The 19,409-nt window shown below is 34.2% G+C and overlaps 1 protein-coding gene across 2 annotated transcripts in view; it reads left to right on the top strand.

Moving 5' to 3' along the window:
• ntrk3b (neurotrophic tyrosine kinase, receptor, type 3b) overlaps positions 1 to 19,409 on the top strand; it is a 285,287-nt gene that overhangs the window by 231,189 nt on the left and 34,689 nt on the right. For both annotated transcript variants that reach the window (XM_056461059.1, XM_056461060.1), the window contains 2 exons: positions 12,647 to 12,777; positions 17,256 to 17,428. In XM_056461059.1, the coding sequence (XP_056317034.1) occupies positions 12,647 to 12,777; positions 17,256 to 17,428 (304 nt within the window). The remainder of the gene's footprint in view (positions 1 to 12,646; positions 12,778 to 17,255; positions 17,429 to 19,409) is intronic.

Consider the following 19,409-nt stretch of genomic DNA (forward strand, 5'->3'; position numbering starts at 1 on the left):
GGAGCTTCTGAATGTGCACACCTTCACAAAGATTCTGATTCAACCCATCTATTGTTGCCGCTCGTAATTGGACTACCAATTTCATCCAAGCTCATTTGAAGTTCAATGAAGGTGGACACCGGCACAAACCAGGTGCTTGAGAACAAATGATCTGCTATTTTTTTGTGAAAAGGGACTCCGGCCAAAAATAATTTTCTAGAAGCTAATGGGATACTAATTGAGGCAAGAGTCGTGATTACTTTCGGAGCATTTTATTTATACTTTCTTTCTAGTTTTCTAGACAATTACATTTACTGCATTTTTATCAGAGCTATTTACTTAATTGAAATAAAACAGAATAAAACAGTACAGATTACACTTATTTTACTTTCTTAAATTTCTTTAAAAAATGTTTCCTCATTCTCATGTAAATCCTGTGTAAAATCCCAGTAAAACAAGCTTACACTCACCGGCCACTTTATTAGATACACCTGTCCAACTGCTCGTTACGCAAATTTCTAATCAGCTAATCACATGGCAGCAACTCAATGCATTTAGGCATGTAGACATGGTCAAGACGAACTGCAGAGCATCAGAATGGGGAAGAATAGTGATTTCTGTAACTTTGAACGTGACATGGTTGTTGGTGCCAGACGGGCTGGCCTGAGTATTTCAGAAACTGCTGATCTACTGGGATTTTCATGCACAACTATCTCTAGAAATTACAGAAAATAGTCAGAAACAGAGACAATATCCAGTGAACGGCAAATCTGTGCGCACAAATGCCTTGTTGATGCTGGAGGTCAGAGGAGAATGGCCAGACTGCTTCCAGCTGATAGAAAGGCAACAGTAACTTAAATAACCACTCGTTACGACAGATGTATGCAGAAGTGTATCTCTGAATGCACAACAAGTACAACTTTGAGGCAGATGGGCAACAGCAGCAGAAGACAACACCGGGTGCCACTTCTGTCAGCTAACAACAGGAAACTGAGGCTACAATTGGCACAGGTTCACCAAAATTGGACAATAGAATATTGGAAAAACGTTGTTTGGTCTGATGAGTCTTGATTTCTGCTGCGACATTTGGATGGTAGGGTCAGAATTTGGCATCAACAACATGCAAGCATGCATCCAGCCTGTCTTGTATCAACAGTTCCTGCTGGTGGTGGTGGTGTAATGGTGTGGAGGATATTTTCTTGACACTTTGGGCCCATTAATACCAATTGAGCATCATGTCAACACCACAGCTTACCTGAGTATAGTTGCTGACCATGTCCATCCCTTTATGACCACAGTGTACCCATCTTCTGATGGCTACTTCCAGCAGGATAATGCGCCATGTCATAAAGCGCATAAAGCTCAATCCAATAGAGCACCTTTGGGATATGGTGGAACGGGAGATTCACATCATGGATGTGCAGCCGACAAATCTGCAGCAACTGTGTGAAGCTATCATATCAACATGGACCAAAATTTGAGGAATATTTCCAGTACCTTCTGGAAATCAGCCTGTGGAATCTATGCCACGAAGGATTAAGACAGTTCTGAAGGCAAAAGGAGGTCCAACCCAGTACTAGTAAGGTGTACCTAATAGTGGCCGGTGAGTGTATTGTCGGCACCGATAGGCCCAGTGGTTACTGCGCCAACATAAATCGGATTTGATTGGCAAAAACAGCGCAGCATGCAAACCCCGCCTCCAGAACGTTCCCTGAATCAAACGTCACACAACCCGCCCAGTTCAGCAGGAATCAGGCAGATAAAGCACACCATCGCATCATCACGAAACGATTAAAAAGAAGACAACCGAAACAAACAAATGACACGATACTGTAAAGCATTACATTATATGTCTATATGCACAGGCCTATGTGTTTTTATTAATTTTATTTGTTTACTCGCTGACCGACAGCGGATGCCCTTCCAACTGCTGCTGTTCACCGTCGCGTCCCATCCAACCTGATAGAGCTTAAGAGGTACTGCAAAGTGAAATGAGCAAAAACTCCCAAAGACAGGTGTGCCGAGCTTGTGGCATCATATTCAACAAGACTTGAGGCGGTAATTGCTGCCAAAGGTGAATCAACAAAGTATTGAGCAAAGGCTGTGAATACTGATGTACATGTGATTTTTCAGATTTTTTATTTTTTATTAATTTGCAACAATTTCAAAAACTCTTTTTTCACATTGTCATTATGGGGTATTGTGTGTAGAATTTGGAGGAAATAAATGAACTTAATCCATTTTGTAATAAGGCTATAACATAAAACAATGTGGAAAAAGTGAAGCGCTATCAATACTTACCGGATGCACTGTATGTTTTTCTTTTCCTTAATTTTTTTATGGTGCATGTACTCGTGTGCGATCGGAAAACTAGTGTAATGGCGGCATGCCATTTTTACCAGACTCAGGCAAACTCCACCTCTCTTTTCACTCCACCCCGAAGCCACAGCTGGCCCTCTTTGGCCCAAGGTATTCGGCTGGCTAAAAATGCTGGCCGTTGGCCCCGAGGAAGCCCCACTTTGGCCCGATCAGGCCCCGGAAGTGACAGTGGACTGGCCCTGGCTCGCCCTGCCATGCTCGCTTTAGGCACAATAGTAGAAACACGGCTATTGCGCCTGCTGCAGCCATTGTACTGCCACAAATTTCTTTTTTAAGAGTATTGTTCCTAGAAAATAGCAACTTTTCATTTTTCATCAGGCTTAGTACATGATGTAACCACGGAAGAGTCCAGCTTTAAATAGCAAAGTTATCAGAACTATTTTTTTGAAATTTTTGAGATGCTAATGGTCTAATCTGATTCAATGTTTTATGCTAAGCTAAGCTAAAAGGGCTGCTGGCAGACAGGAGATTCGGCTGAATGCATTAAAACATTCTAAAACTGTTTAACTAAAGTACAAGGGAACTTGTAAAATGAGCCTATTTGCAAAAAAGAATACTAGCCTGTCTACATAAGATGTCAAATTTTTATATAGATCAAACAAACAAAAAAAAAAACAATCCACTTAATTGAAGAATCTTGATTGCTTCCATAAGACTGAGCAGCACCATTTCTAATCAGAGTTTGACTGCCGCATACATAACTGCCTGTGTGTCTTTTCTAATTTCAGCCTTCAGGGGCTGATGCAGGTTCAGTCAGAGCGAGGTATAAATGAATGACAGCAAGTCTCGGGATATTGCCTTTTTAATTCAGAGCCTTTCCGCAACCGGATCAGCGTAAATAGGCTAAGGAGGGGGAGCTGGGTTTGCGGGTTGGGTTGGGGAGCTGAAGGTTAAGTTAACCCATCTCAAACTCCTCCGGCAGGTGCACATGTAATTGTTCACTCAGAGGATGGGACAAACCCAGCGGACCACTTAATGGAAGAAAGAGTGAATATAAATAAGGTTTTTGGAGACTGGAAAGAGCTCCAGACTTGACCTGATCCTGCTTCAATCTGCTGGAGTCTCTGAGCTTTAATGACCAGAGCAGCACAGGACTTTGCATGTCTGTCAGTGGCTCAAGAGTTTCTGTTTCTGACAATAAAACTGTACTGTTTTTCAAAACGCTACAGTTTAATAAAATATTAAATTCAATGACAAATTTACAATAAACAGCTTAAAGATATTAAAAAAGATGCAATGGATTACAATGTAGATTGTGAATATTTTCGTAAATATAATGTATTTTATGATCCACATTTTAACGCATATTTCTCTTAATAATATTAAATATTTTTATATAATAAAAAAGTATTATAAAAATATTATTGTTATAATTGTTAATCATTGGCCTTATAGTCGAGGTTTCACAATTTGAATATGATCTTTAAAAACATCTATTATAAGTTTGTGTCTGTGTGTACATATTTATAAATTCTGATATTTTAAAGAAAAAAAGTAAATAAAAAAACATTTTTGTAATTATTACCATAACACCTTGATACGCAATTGATGGGGTTTTCTAATTTAAAATTCATTCATTCATTTTCTTTTCGGCTTAGTCCCTTTATTAATCCGGGGTCGCCACAGCGGAATGAACCGCCAACTTATCCAGCACATGTTCTACGCAGCGGATCCCCTTCCGGCTGCAACCCATCTCTGGGAAATATCTATACACATTCACTCACACTCATACACTACGGACAATTTAGCCTTCCCAATTCACCTGTACCGCATGTCTTTGGACTTTGGAAACCGGAGCACCCGGAGGAAACCCACGCGAACGCAGGGAGAACATGCAAACTCTACACAGAAATGCCAACTGACACAGCAGAGGCTCGAACCAGCAACCTTCTTGCTGTGAGGCGACAGCACTACCAACTGCACCACTGCGTCACCCTAATTTAAATTAATTAAACTTTTTTTTTTACCACAAAAACATTCATAATATTGTGCTATACATATATATGAGCAAAATCACACTCGATGCAGTGCGATATGGCTGTATATCAGCACTGTTGGGGGTCGTGCTTTGGCTCGAGGACAAAGTGCCTTAGTGACCCCCCACCCCTCACCAGTGGCGATCTATATTGATATCGCACTGCTCAGACTGTGATATTGCATAGCCTACGGCCTCGAGCCAAAGCATGCCTCCCACCAGTGCTGATATACAGCCATATCGCACTGCTACGATTGTGATATTGTGTTTATACAACAGTTTGATGCATAATCGTGTATATATATATATATATATATATATATATATATATATATATATATATATATATATATATATATATATATATATATATATATATATATATATAAAGTAGATCAAACGCAGAGTCTCAAAAATCCTTTTGTACAAGGCACTACTTTCTTCTGCCATTCATTCACATCTGCAGCTGATGGTCAGAACAGCAGAAACCGTTACTCATTCCCCAAAGTCACTTTAGAGCTAGTATTTGAATGATTCTCTAGCGTAATGTCTAAAGTAATGACAAAACAGGGGATTTAGCTCACATTTTAATATTATAAGGCTGAACGGCATGAAATGATTGCTCAGTATTTCTCTGTTGCAATTGGGATATCATAATTATTATAAAAGCAAAGCAAACACTACCAGATTACTATGGAATAAACACAGAACTACAAAATAAGGAGATTGACCTAGAATGTCACTTATCTGTTTTATAATGATTTGATCAGCTGTGATTTGAAAATAGGGGAGTTTTTCTCCCCTAAGGACATTTTATGCTGTCTCTGTCGCCATCTTGTGGCGGATTTTGCTCTGCTCGGTATGACAGGCTGATGGCTGTAATCACGGTGAATCTTTAAAATTATAAAGATTTAAAATAGGCACTGTCCTTAAAAATAAACTGCATACTGTAGTTGTAATCTAAACAACTACATTCTTGCCTGAGAGAAGCATCAAAAGTACATTATGTTGTCCAACAACTGCAATATTTGCCATACTGTAGTGAGTATATTGACCTGCCGTCACTCTATGTGGGCGCAGTAATACACAAGATTTAAGAGGCTGTACAAGTGCTGTTATTAGGGGAATATCACACAGCTATTAGCCAATCAGATTCAAGAACCAGACAGAACTAAAGTATAAAACAAATGTAACACAAATTATAAAACATTTAGACGCTGAATACTGAATTATTTACTAAATATAACCTTACTTTTTTATTGACTATTATTATGTTTTTCATAACTGTAAAATCAAAATGACAGTAATTATATACCAAGTCTGCATTTATTTAAATACTCATTTAGTAATGCAAAAATCATGCATTTGTAATACGTAAAATTTTTTATTCCAATTTTTAGACCAATTCTTTAATGCATTATAATCTTTTAAAAAGATATAACAATGATTATGTAAATATGCTATAATATTCTGCAATATACATAAGTTACATGCAGTATACAAAAAAATCATTATACAAGGTGCATAAAAAGTACTAGCTACACATACATATATATATATATATATATATATATATACGTATATATATATATATATATATATACACGTATATATATATATATATATATATATATATATATATATATATATATATATATATATATATATGTATATGTATGTATATATATATGTATGTATATATATATATATATATATATATATATATATATATATATATATATATATATATATACACACACACACATACATACATACATGCATACATACATATATATTCATACACATGTACACACATACACACACCATAGTTATATACTATAACTAGTGCTCTTTTATTGCAAAACCACACTGTTTTGATTCAGTAAGGCAGCTACGACCTAATTACACAAACATAATATTAATTTACAATATCTCTGTGTGTGGCTTCACCATAGCAACCACTATAAGTTCATGCAGTTCCACAAATCATCTCTGTTTGGGGACTCACACAGCAAATAATTATTTTGTAAGCTTGTACAATAGCAGCGTAACGGACTATTCAACATGTCTACATTGTGTGTGAGAATAATAGTCTATTGGGGTTTTAGCTGAATTTATTTAACCCTTAAAATGCATGTCTAAATCATTCTGACCAGGAAAAAATGCATAATGTACTTTATTTAATTAAAAAAAAGTAGGAAACATGACAAAATACATAATAATAATAATAATAATAATAATAATAATAATAATAATAATAATAATAATAATAACAATAATAATAATAATAATATATACACAGTTGAAGTCAGAATTATTAGCCCCCTGAATTATTAGCCACCCTGTTTATTTTTTTCCTCAATTTCTGTTTAACGGAGAGAAGATGTTTTCAACACATTTCTAAACATAATAGTTTTAATAACTCATTTTTAATAACTGATTTATTTTATCTTTGCCATGATGACTGTAAATAATATTTTACTAGATATTTTTCAAGACACTTCTATACAGGTGTTTAAAAAAAAGAAAACTGCTTTTATTCTAGCCATAATAAAACAAATAATACTTTCTCCAGAAGAAAAAATATATACATCAGACATACAGTGAAAATTTCTTTGCTCTGTTAAACATCATTTGGGAAATATTTAAAAAAAGAGAAAAACATTCAAAGGGGGCTAATAATTCTGACTTAAACAGTAAATCTATACAATTAGTACCATTAGATGTCAATTTATGTATTTGTTTATTTATCATTTGTTTTTTTATTTAATTTAGTTATTTTTAATAGTCTTTACATGTATTTTTTGTTGGTGTTTTTGTTTTCATTTTGGAACTTGCTATTTATCTATACAATTAGTACTATCAGATGTAAATTTATTGATTTATTTGTTTATTATTTATTTATTTATTTATTTATTTAAATAGTTGTTACATATATTTTGTTTCGTTTTTTTTTTCATTTTGGAATTTGCTATTTATCTATACAATTAGTATCATTTCATGTTATTTTTTTATTTTATTTATTTATTAATATACTTATTTTGCTTTGTTCAATTAGATATAATAGTGTCTTAAATATTTTGTAAAATGTATTCAGCCTTTTCTCTATATCTTACTGCTGTGGCTGAATTTATTATGTAAAAAAAGATATTAAACTTTGTTTGTGCGTACGTGCGTGCATGTGGCTGTAAGTTAGGTGTAAATTTCCATAATAATTTTTAAAAGAGTTTCTAATAAATTGCTAAGTCATGATAAAAAGTGCAAATAATTTAACAAAGTTTATATTAAGTTTCTTATTGTAAAGAAAATTTGCTGAATAGATTATTATAACATATTAACATATGACTATTTTATAACAATAATTTCTTAATAATACAATAATATCAATTATACAATAATATCTACTTAACTGCTTGATTAATAAAGTATTGTATATGTCACTGTATAAATTTATATATTTGAACAAAGAAAATATTAAGTAAAGAGAGACTGAAGGTTAGTTTAGTATAATATTAGTATTACAGCATTAGTAGTCCTTTTGTGGTAGAGCATTTGTGCTTTTAAGCTACAGTGCTTTAAAATCCGCACAAATAATTGGAAATGACAATGAACATTGATGGCAAAGCATTACAAGTCCCAGGTGAGTTCCAGAACAGATGGCAAAAAGAGACCTTTTACAATTGACTCTCATTTGCATCACACTTGTTTTGTTTGGGAAAAGCGAACTCAGAGGAGACAAAAAAAAGAGAAAAGCATGCAGAAAAAATATCCAGCTGTGACTGTGAGCAGCAATTGGCGAACACCATCTGCACAGGAGCTGACCTTTTTACACAATGCGAACAACTCACGACTGAAGCCTTTATTTACACTTGTACACGTGTGCGAAAACACAACATGCACAACAGCAGCATACACAGAACCTGCCACTCATATTTCGCTTCATTTTGAAGCCTATTCCTAAGGGGCATTGTCTCTCGTGATGATATTATTATTTGGATAATTGCACGCCTGAACCTTTGTCATCATTGTGCGTGTGATTATATTATAGAGGCTGATAAGAATGACTGGATGTGACTCTAGTTTTTTTGCCCATTTAAATATAAATCATTTTTAAAACCATACACTCACAAAATGATGTTAGAACTACTCATTCAAAATGAGCTGAAACAACACAATTCTTCAGGTTTTTTTCTTGGGGGGGGGGGGGGGGGGGGGGGGGGTCGGGGGGGGTGCGTGCATTCATTCATTCATTCATTTGCCTTTGGCTTAGTCCCTTTATTAATCGGGGGTCGCCACATAAGAATGAGCCGCCAACTTATCCAGCAAATGTTTTACTCAGCGGATGCCCTTCCAGCTGCAACCCAGCACTGGAAAGCATCCATACATTCTTGCATTCACACACATACACTACGTCCAATTTAGTTAATCCAATTCACCTATAGTGCATGTCTTTGGACTGTGGGGGAAATCGGAGCACCTAGAGGAAATACACGCTAACGTGGGGAGCACATACAAACCCAACACAGAAACGCCAACTAGCCCAGCCGGGTCTTGAACTAGTGGCCCTTTTTGGGGGGACAACTTAATTGTTTTATGTTCAATACACTTAAATTTGTAAAAACTAATAAGTGAACAAGTTAGGCAAGTTAGGGTAATTAGGCAAGCCCTTGTATAACAGTGGTTTGTTCTGTAGACAACTGAAAAAAAATTGCTTAAGGGGGCTAATAATATTGACCTTAAAATGATTTTTTAAATTAAAAACTGCTTTTATTCTAGCCGAAAGTAAACAAATAAGGCTTTCTCCAAAAGAAAAAAAAATATTATAGGAAATACTGTGAAAAATCCCTTGTTCTGTTAAACATCATTTGGGAAACATTTGAAAAAGAAAAACAATTCACAGGAGGGCTAATGATTTTGACGCTAACTGTAATATGTGTGTGTGTGTGTGTGTGTGTGTGTGTGTGTGTGTGTGTGTGTGTGTGTGCGTGCGTGTGTGTATGTATATATATATATATATATATATATATATATATATATATATATATATATATATATATATATATATATACATATATATATATACATATATATATATATATATATATATATATATATATACATATATATACATATATATATACATATATATATATATATATACATATACACACATATACACACATACACACACATACATACACACACAGTTGAAGGAAAGTCAAGACAAAACTCTTTACTCTTTAAAGCTTTAAATCTTTAGATAAATTTAGACTCTCAGCTGTAAGGGTTAATACAGAAATGCCTGGCTGTGCATAGGCATTTTAAAAAAAAGCATAAAACCTGGCATTAAAAAAACTGTGTAAATGTGATGACTCGTACACAAAATACGGTATGATGGAATCCAGTGAGAGCAGACCACAGTAAATACGGCGCTTGAAGATTTCATCAATTGATTGAAGCACTGAAACCGTCAACTCAACTGACATCTCACAAAAATTAATCCAAAACATTGATAATACAATTTCAAATGTTTTAAGTTATTAATTTGAGGGGGTGGGGACGGTTGCGTCGTTTTTATTTTTTGGGGGTCCCCAAAAGAATTCGCCCTACACAAAGAGGCCCTCGGCTGAAAAATTTTGAAAACCCCTGCCGTAAGCCACTGAGAACACTATTGACACTCAGTTGAGAAATGCTACTCTGGCTGATGACAATTCTTAACGGAAGTTCTAAGCATCCTACCGGAAAACGCTGGTCACTATGGCACACTCCATGCAGCAACGAAGAAAAAGGTCTATAAAAACACACAAAAAAAGAAACACATTTCCATACTGTTCATATTATTTAGCAAATTTATTTTTATAGCCCTTTTGTAACTACAACATACAGGCTTGGATTGACAAGCGAGAGTAAATACTTGTCTTAAAACCATAAATTTCATAAGCTTTTAGCATTTTTATGTTCGTCCTTTTAGCTTGTATTATTCTAGACTTTTTATTGCTGGCACTTTTATTGCCGACTTGTGATAAATCACTTGTATTCCTCATTTGTAAGTCACTTTGGATAAGTGTGTGTTACGTTTTATATTTATAGTTATTCATTTGCCAATGAATGAATGATGTTAGATGGAATGTTTGTGTGCGCTATTCCCTGTATTGTTATTGTTAACTAAAAAAATAATAATAATTGAAAAAAATATTTGAGGAAAACTGTTTAGGCAAATACTGTATATAATAAAATATACTGTATAAATAATAGAATAAACTATAATTGTCATGTTTTTCTATTGTATTTTTTATATTTTTATTAAGAATTTATTTACATCTAATATTTTTGTTTAACTTTTTGTGCTTTCAAATGATTTGTGAGTTTTTATTTACATAATAAATATGTGTGTGGTATGTGTATTTATGTATATTTTTAAGAATACACACACAGTGGACATAAAATATAAAAAGTATACAAAAAATATATATTTACATATATATTTATGTTTCATTTGTATGATATAAAAATATTTATATATGAATTAGGGTTGGGCATCGTACGATGTACGCATCGTCATCGGTGGTGAATTAATTATTTATGAATAATTAATTAATTCATAATGAATTAATTATTTGTAGCCTACCGTTTCAACTACCTGACTCGCATGGTCTTTGTTTTACCCATAACCAAATCATAAGTAAATAAGGATAAGTTACACACAAATTACCACCTGTCAATCACTTTTTCCACGCGACTCTGGCATGAATAGGCAGAGTGATCTGTGTCGTTACAATGGCATCGACAAACTTGGCTGGTAAGTACAAGCGAGAAAGCCAAAGATTAAAGCAGTGTACTGACGCTGTGACATGCTACCTGATAGATTCAAAAGACAGAAGAGTCGTTAAATAGAGACAAGATAAATTAAATATCACGGGGCGGAGGATCGCAATGCCAGCTCAGGACGATGGCATCGTCTATCGACCCAACCCTAATATGAATATAAACAAGCATTTTATACTTACACAAGTCATGCATATATAAATACGAACAACACGCATATATACATTTTGTAAATTTGAACTTTTATTTGTATGCGATTAATTGTGATTAATCACGATTAATCATTTGACTGCACTAATATTTAAAAAAAAAAAATTATATGCATTTTATTTTAAAATAAATATGTGTTATGTATAAATATGTTATATGTAATAACCCTGTTGCCAACTATACATAAATTAAGATAATGTATGAAAATGACAAATATATAACTGAAATAAAACTAAAATATAATACAAAAGGTAAATGCTAATACAATTACTCAACTTACAATGTAAAAAACAAATTTTAAAAGCCAAATTCAAAATAAAAACAGCAAAAGCATTTATACTAAGTGTCTTTTAAATACTACAGACTAACATTAACATTAATAATTTGCTACACTGCACATATAATGTCCCAGAATACATTTAAATTGTACATTTATTCCCCTGCATAAGTTTCCGGAATGAACCACCAACTTATCCAGCAATTGTTTTACACAGCGGATACTCTTCCAGCCACAACCCAGTACTGGGAAACATTCCTACACACTCATTACCACACACACTCATACACTACAGCCAATTAAGTCCATCCAATTCACCTATAGCGCATGTCTTTGGAATGTGGGAGAAACCAGAGCAACCAGAATAAACCCACATGAACATAGGGAGAACCTGCAAACTCCACACAGAAATGCCAACTGAACCAGTCAGGGCTTGAACCAGCAATATTCTTGCTTAAGTGCTAACCACTAAGCCATTGTGTTGCTCTAAATTGTTCAGATGTACTTAAAAACACCTAAAAAAACATTGGTAGCACTTTATTAGGACTCATTCATAGTATACACTTATCATAGTCATTAAATAAACAAGGTAATAACTAGGTGTGATCCTTATTGCTAGGTACATCTGTACAACTATAATTACACGGCTGACTCTAACCCTTCCTATTAACTAACCTTAAAAACTTCGCATATCACAAAACCTGTGCCTAACCATAACCAAGTTCCACCTCAGTAGCAAATAAGGGTAAAAAAAGGGTTGTGAAATATAACGCAAGTAAAATTATATACTGTACCTAAGTTACAGTATTTTCTAATTGTTAAAAACTCTCAAAAAAGGATCATATAGGAATACAAAAAACTAATAGAACATAATAAATATACAGGATTAATTCTTTTAAGGTTGTTCACAATTGAGACTCATTCTGCTGCATGACTGTGAAACGGTGACCTTGACATCCAGAACAGATTTCTAATAAGCATTATGGTTTTCTCTCTTTCAGATGTGCAGCATATTAAACGGAGGGACATTGTTCTGAAGAGGGAGCTGGGCGAAGGAGCTTTCGGGAAGGTGTTTCTGGCCGAATGCTACAACCTCAGTCCAACTAAAGATAAGATGCTGGTGGCTGTGAAGGTGAGGCATGATTTTGTAGTTACTGTAAAAGCCAAGTAGGTATTGCTGCAGCCTAGAGACCTCCAAGTAGGAGGGATGACACCGCAAATAGGCTGGGTCTAGGGTTGGTGTTGTAGATGTTAATAAAACACAACAGGTTACTATAGAGTTGGGTTTAGGGTTAGTGTAGGTGTTGTAAACTTTAATAAAATACAACAGGTTACTGTGAGGTTGGGTTTAGGTTTGGTGTAGGTTTTGTAGACGTTAATAAAACTAAACAGGTTACTGTGAGGTTGGGTTTAGGGTTGGTGTAGGTGTTGTAAACGTTAATAAAACTAAACAGGTTACTGTGAGGTTGGGTTTAGGGTTGGTGTAGGTGTTGTAAACGTTAATAAAACTAAACAGGTTACTGTGAGGTTGGGTTTAGGATTGGGGTAGGTGTTGTAGACGTTAATAAAACACAACAGGTTACTGTGAGGATGGGTTTAGGCTTGTGGTAGGGTTAAGGGTTGCACTAAATGACATTTGAGTTGGTGCCTTCTGAACAGTGTGGTAAAATTGTGCATGATCATAGTCATCCCATGAGTGAGTTCCCCCGTTTGCAATTGTAAACCATTTGCATTTTTTTCCCCAAGTAGTCTGCACTACTACTATAATGATCTCCTTTCACAGTACAGTAAAGATATTCATTCCTGGAATTCACAATAACAAATTCATCTTAATTTTGGTCATGGTCATTCGTCTTACTTTCTTGTCCAGAATAAACATGTTGAGCACGATGCATTATGTGCTTAAAACCTTTCTAAAGAAATCAACCAGTTAATGAACCACAACTGTTGTACCATAGTAATGTTTCTTTTGTATTGCTTCTCCACTTGACGCCAAAAATAAAACCAGTAAAAACTAGTCTAGAGCTACTTCTTAAGGACAATAGTATCACTGAGCTACTGAAAAGCGCTCTCGCACATCCTCTCTAATTCAATGTTCTGCCTCACCAGAGCCCACTGAAACTATTACATCATAAAGATAACAGAAGATGCTGTGAAAATGCTCCAGTGTCATGAGGATATGTTATGAACCCAGGGCTGTCGGACCACTACTCCGGGCACAAACACATCCCATGACAAAAACAAACACGTCGCCATCTGTGCCGTAATATACGCCATTCTCTGACGATGCCTCCCTCTGCTTGTGTCAGAGAGATCGGGGGAATTCTGTAATTAAAATCAAATTGCATCATGTGCTGTTCAGATCAAGTTATCATTTAATTGGCAGGACCAGGACACAGAATGAAAACGCTAGTATTGCTTTTTTTTGTTTGTTTGTTTTGGTTTTTTTTTTTTGCAATGATTAAATGATTTTACTGGCCTAAGAATTTGCTGTGTTTTTGTCAAGCTATGAATGTCATAGTAAGGATAGCCTGTGATTGAGATTCACTATAAAATATTAATCACACTACTTATGTGTTTCATTATTACTGCTATATGTAAAGCTGGAGCAAAAAATCGTTTTCATTATTATCTGTATTAATTAATTGCAATTAAGATCATGTTTCATAAAGATATTATGTAAATGTTCTAATATAAATATATCAAAACTTATTTTTTATTAGTAATTTGCTTTGCTTAGTACCTAATTTGGACAACTTTAAAGGCGATCTTCTTAGTATTGTGTTTTTTTTTTAACCATCAGATTTTTAAATAGTTGTATTTTATCCAAATATTGTCCTATACTAACAAATCATAAAACAATGAAATATTTACAAAATTGTCCCTTATGACTGGTTTAGTGGTCCTGGGTCACATATTATATGGTAAAAGACAAAGGGGTTTTAAAATGTAATACAACCTTGCATTTATTTTTTCCCCATATACAACAGATGTGCTACATTTTTTTCAGGCAAAAAATGTATACAGTTAAAGTCAGAATTATTAGGCCCCCTGAATTATTAGCCCAATGTTTATTTTTTTCCCCAATTTATGTTTAACAGAGAGATTTTTTTCAACACATTTCTAAACATAATAGTTTTAATAACTCATTTCTAATAACTGATTTATTTTCATCTTTGCCATGATGACAGTAACTAATATTTTACTAGATATTTTTCAAGACACTTCTATACAGCTTAACATTTAAAGGCTTAACTAGGTTAATTAGGTTAACTAGGTGTGTTAGGGTGACATCCATACTATGGACTGGTTCATAACATTTTAAAACAATTTTGTGTGCTTTGTATGCTTATCACTCCGGGTGTGGGTAGGCAAGTTATTGTATAGCGATAGTTAGTTCTGTAGACTATCGAAAAAAATATAGCTTAAAGGAGATAATAATTTTGACCTTAAAATGGCTTTTAAAAATTAAAAACTGCTTTCATTCTAGCCAAAATAAAACAAAGAAGAGGGTTTAATAATTCTGATTTAAACATAATAATTAAAGACTTTCTTACAATTTTACTAATTTACAGAACACTGCCATTAAATTGTCATTCTGTGAAAGAATAGTTTCATATACCAAAAATCTTGTTATTGATATTGAGAACAAGCATAATTTGATGGCAAATGAAAAACTATTAATGATAACAGAGCAGCCCCGAAATATCGTTTGTCATTAAAACTTTTATTTACTTTAAAGTTTTGTCAAAAAGAGTCTTTTATAGTCATTTAAATGTAAACTAAAATTTAGTATGATCACTTTTTTTTTTACTTGCTTTAATAGAAGTATATGTCAGAATATGCATGTTGTTTTATTTAACATTTTTGTTTCTCTGAAGGACGCTGGAATATTATTTCACTAATATTTTGGCACACTAAAACTGTAAATAATATATATTCTGTGTGCATATTAAACATCCTGCAGATTTAATGTTTGTGTTTCTTTATATCAGTTAACCAGTTAAATTGTGAGAAATCTTCATATAATAAAAATTTGAGGGTAAACTTTGGGATGCAGTCCACTGTAAAAAAAAAAAAAAAAAAACTAAAAAAATAAAAAAATAAACTTTGCATGATCTCACATTTCACGTATTCTGCATATTAGCGGTGTAACGGATCACGGTTGTTCTGTGAATGGTACAGATCACAACCCACGGTTCGGAACACACATGACCCATGGATTAATAGCTACATTTTTTTTACTTTACTAAATTTGTAATGATGGCAGAGATTGCGTCTCATGTCATTCAAATCACATATATGAAAGCATTTAGGCTTTCCTGTAAAATGAAATGAGGATGGAAGTTGTGGTACTGCAAGTTATTTGGGATGTGGTGGGTTTCTTAGGTTATTAAAGGTGTTTTCTGTCACTTGTTTAGCCTGCATTAATGCATTCAGTGTAAGCAGCAAGATTAATTATTAAAAGATCAGAATCTCAGCAACCAAGCAACAAATTATAGATGATGGAGATTTGCTTATGTTTATTAATCCTTCGAATCGCTACATTTCAATGTGTTTGAAAAATGTTAAAATGAAAAGAGATTAAATCTTTAGTTTACAAATAGTCAAATGGAGTACTGGGAAAACAGTTTATATATATATATATATATATATATATATATATATATATATATATGACCACCAATAGGTGGTGACAATTAGCCATCAAATATAAACCACTGAATATTTCTTCAAAATGATCCAACTAGCAATGAAACATGAACTTTTGAGGGAATAAATTAATCATTTGTTAAAAATGAGACTAAAAATAAATATGGGTTGTACTAATTGTAATGTTAGACTTATACATTTAGCGTTTTATTTTTAATACGTTTATTATTTTTAATAATAATATTTTTTATTCTAAGTTCTGTTTGTTAAAACCAAAATGTCTTGCAGTATTGTTTTTGTAATAAATGGAAATCAAATACATTTGTCTCTTTCCCTTTTTTGACTGATCCTATAAATGGTCCGATCTGTGACTAAAAAAAACATAATGTGATCCAAACCGTGAGATTTGTGATCTGTTAATGTTACTGTTACTGCATATGCATGAAATGGAATCAAAACTGTTGTCCAAACCTCCTCCTAAAGCATCTCCTAAAATGGTAGACGTAATATGTCTGACGCTTTGGGGTAAGCTGTGTCAGGAAACAAAATGCAATTCACTATTGCAAGATGTTACACTACTACCCAGTATTAAAAGAATAACATTTCTTCCTTATTACTAATGTACAAAATTAGGCATAAATTAGAAAATAAGCCACATATCTATGTATTTCACATAAAATATCAACTGTATATGAACTGAAGGTGTCTCAGATTCCTTGCGCAACCCCTTTTTGTTTCGAGAAGTCCTGCAATGGCCTTTTGTTGTACATTTTGGTCTCATTTCAGCTGATGGCAGACATCCTGAAATGCAATTAGACATATTAGTTTAACCTCCATCTAATTTCTCCTTGCCCAGAGGACGAGTTGTGTAAAAAACGTGGCACCCCACTCTCCGCCATGCATTTATTCTTGTCTCTACATCTCCTAGAGTGAACACGCTTTCTATCTCTCTCGCAGACTCTCAAAGACCCGACCCTGACGGCCAGAAAAGACTTTCAACGGGAGGCTGAGCTGCTCACGAACCTCCAGCACGAGCACATTGTCAAGTTCTACGGTGTGTGTGTGGACGGCGACCCTCTCATCATGGTGTTTGAATACATGAAGCATGGAGACCTCAATAAGTTTCTGAGGTAGATTTTTATTATGTTACACTAAGGACACTGCATGCTTAAGAACTAAGTTTAACCTTCCTACACACTGTTATTGGGAATTTTACAACTAAGGATTATTGGGAAAAACGTGCCTCTATTTGTGCTAAACTCATAAAACATTCAATTGACTGCAGTTTCCAGATGAAACAAACCTGCCCATTGTAAAAATATGGTTCTGTACAATGGAGTGGGGTTCCGAATGCAGCCTTTATTTAGACAGAGAGTGGTCAGACAAGCAATGGTCAAGCTCAGGAGCCAACAGTATCAGGCGAACAATCCAAAAGAGAAATAAAAAACATGCAAAGAGGTCAGTGCAGGAGGCTTACATCAAAATCAATAAACAAAGCAAAGAATTAAACACTTCAAGGCAATGAGAAATGCTTCGTAATGTGTACAGAAGCAACAAGACTCAGCAATGTCAGTGTGTGTGCGTGCTGTTTAAATAGTCCATGTAATGGGTCCTTGAGCAGCTTCAGCTGTGCGTGTTTGCAATCAGTCAGGATCAGGAACTGGTGTGTGTGTGCGGTGCATGCTGGAAGTTGTAGTTCGCATATGTGGCAGATTTGTAGTTCTCCAGCGATCCACATTAGTTAGATCGCTGGTGACTGTAACACTCGTATTGTGATGCCAGTCATGACGCAAGTGTGTTTCTTGTTTGTTTCAGCCCGGCGCAGGTTTTTTTTTTTTTTTAATAGTGCAGCACGTTGTTTAAATCGGAACTGCAATTGCACCCATTTGTGCATTGTTGGCATGTTGCTATTTTGAGGCAACTGATAAAGGCTGCACCATTGACCAACTAAAAGCTGCTCTAAGGTCAGTAGTGCAGTTTTGTTTTGATTCAAAGAGAGAGTTACAGTATAGATATATACAGTACATGCAATACTGTGCAAAAGTCTTAGGCCCCCTGTTACATTTGTTGTCTTAGAGAGGGTATAATGACATTATATATTACTTCTCATTCTCTTTATAAAAATACAACCAGAAAATACAGGCTCTAGTTAGATTTTTGGGGGGTTTAATTGTTTAAAACATGTGAAAGAAAGAGATAGAGAAAGATGGAAGAATGAATGAAAAATACTGGAGTTCCTGTCTTTGTTTGATCTGCGTGTTGTCAATATTGCCTGAATTGATATGATTGTGAATGCTGAAAAGTACAGACTGGTTTTATTTCGTCTTGTAATTCCTACTGGAAAGCACCTAATCTGTATTTGTTTGATTTTTCAGCATGATAATGTTCCCAAACACACTACTAATGTAATGCAATCATATTTGCAAAGAAAAACAGCTGATGAAACAAAGACAGTCACGAAATGGCCTCCACAGAGTCCAGACCTGAATGTTATATACAATAGTAAAGGCAGTAAGAGATTCACCAGGAGAGTAAAAGAAAGCTAGAACATGTTAAATCTAAGGAAGAACTCTTAGACATGCTGAAAGATGACATTAAATAGCACATATTTTCAGAAAAAACTCAACAAAAAGTTCAAGCTGTTGCTTGGTGCTAAAAAAAGATCATGTTAAACACAGACCTTTGATGCTAGTCTTTTGATTTTTTTTAAATAATTTTTCATATTTATGTATTTATTTATTTAATTATTTATTTATTTATACATTACAATGTATGGGTGCATTAGAATGATGTTGTAGAATAATTGTATTTCTCAACAAAAAGTACTATCATACATCATACACAATTTATTTCACTGAAAAAAATCAGAAAATGTACAAGTATTTAAAATGTTTTCTATGTACTGCACATACTCATGTTTCTCTTAATTTAATTTGACGCAGACACACAAACCAAATGTGGTTTCAGATAAAATTGAACAGTTTTAGAAACACTCACTGGATATATATTTATTTTGAAGGTGTCATGAATCTTGGAATAACTGACATATTTTGAAGCCACATGCGTGTATTTCCACTGAGCCTGGATTTAAAATATTAGGTGTGTTATGCT

Source organism: Danio aesculapii, chromosome 7 (genome assembly GCF_903798145.1).
Source record: "Danio aesculapii chromosome 7, fDanAes4.1, whole genome shotgun sequence".
In the NCBI taxonomy this organism is placed as follows: Eukaryota; Metazoa; Chordata; class Actinopteri; order Cypriniformes; family Danionidae; genus Danio; species Danio aesculapii.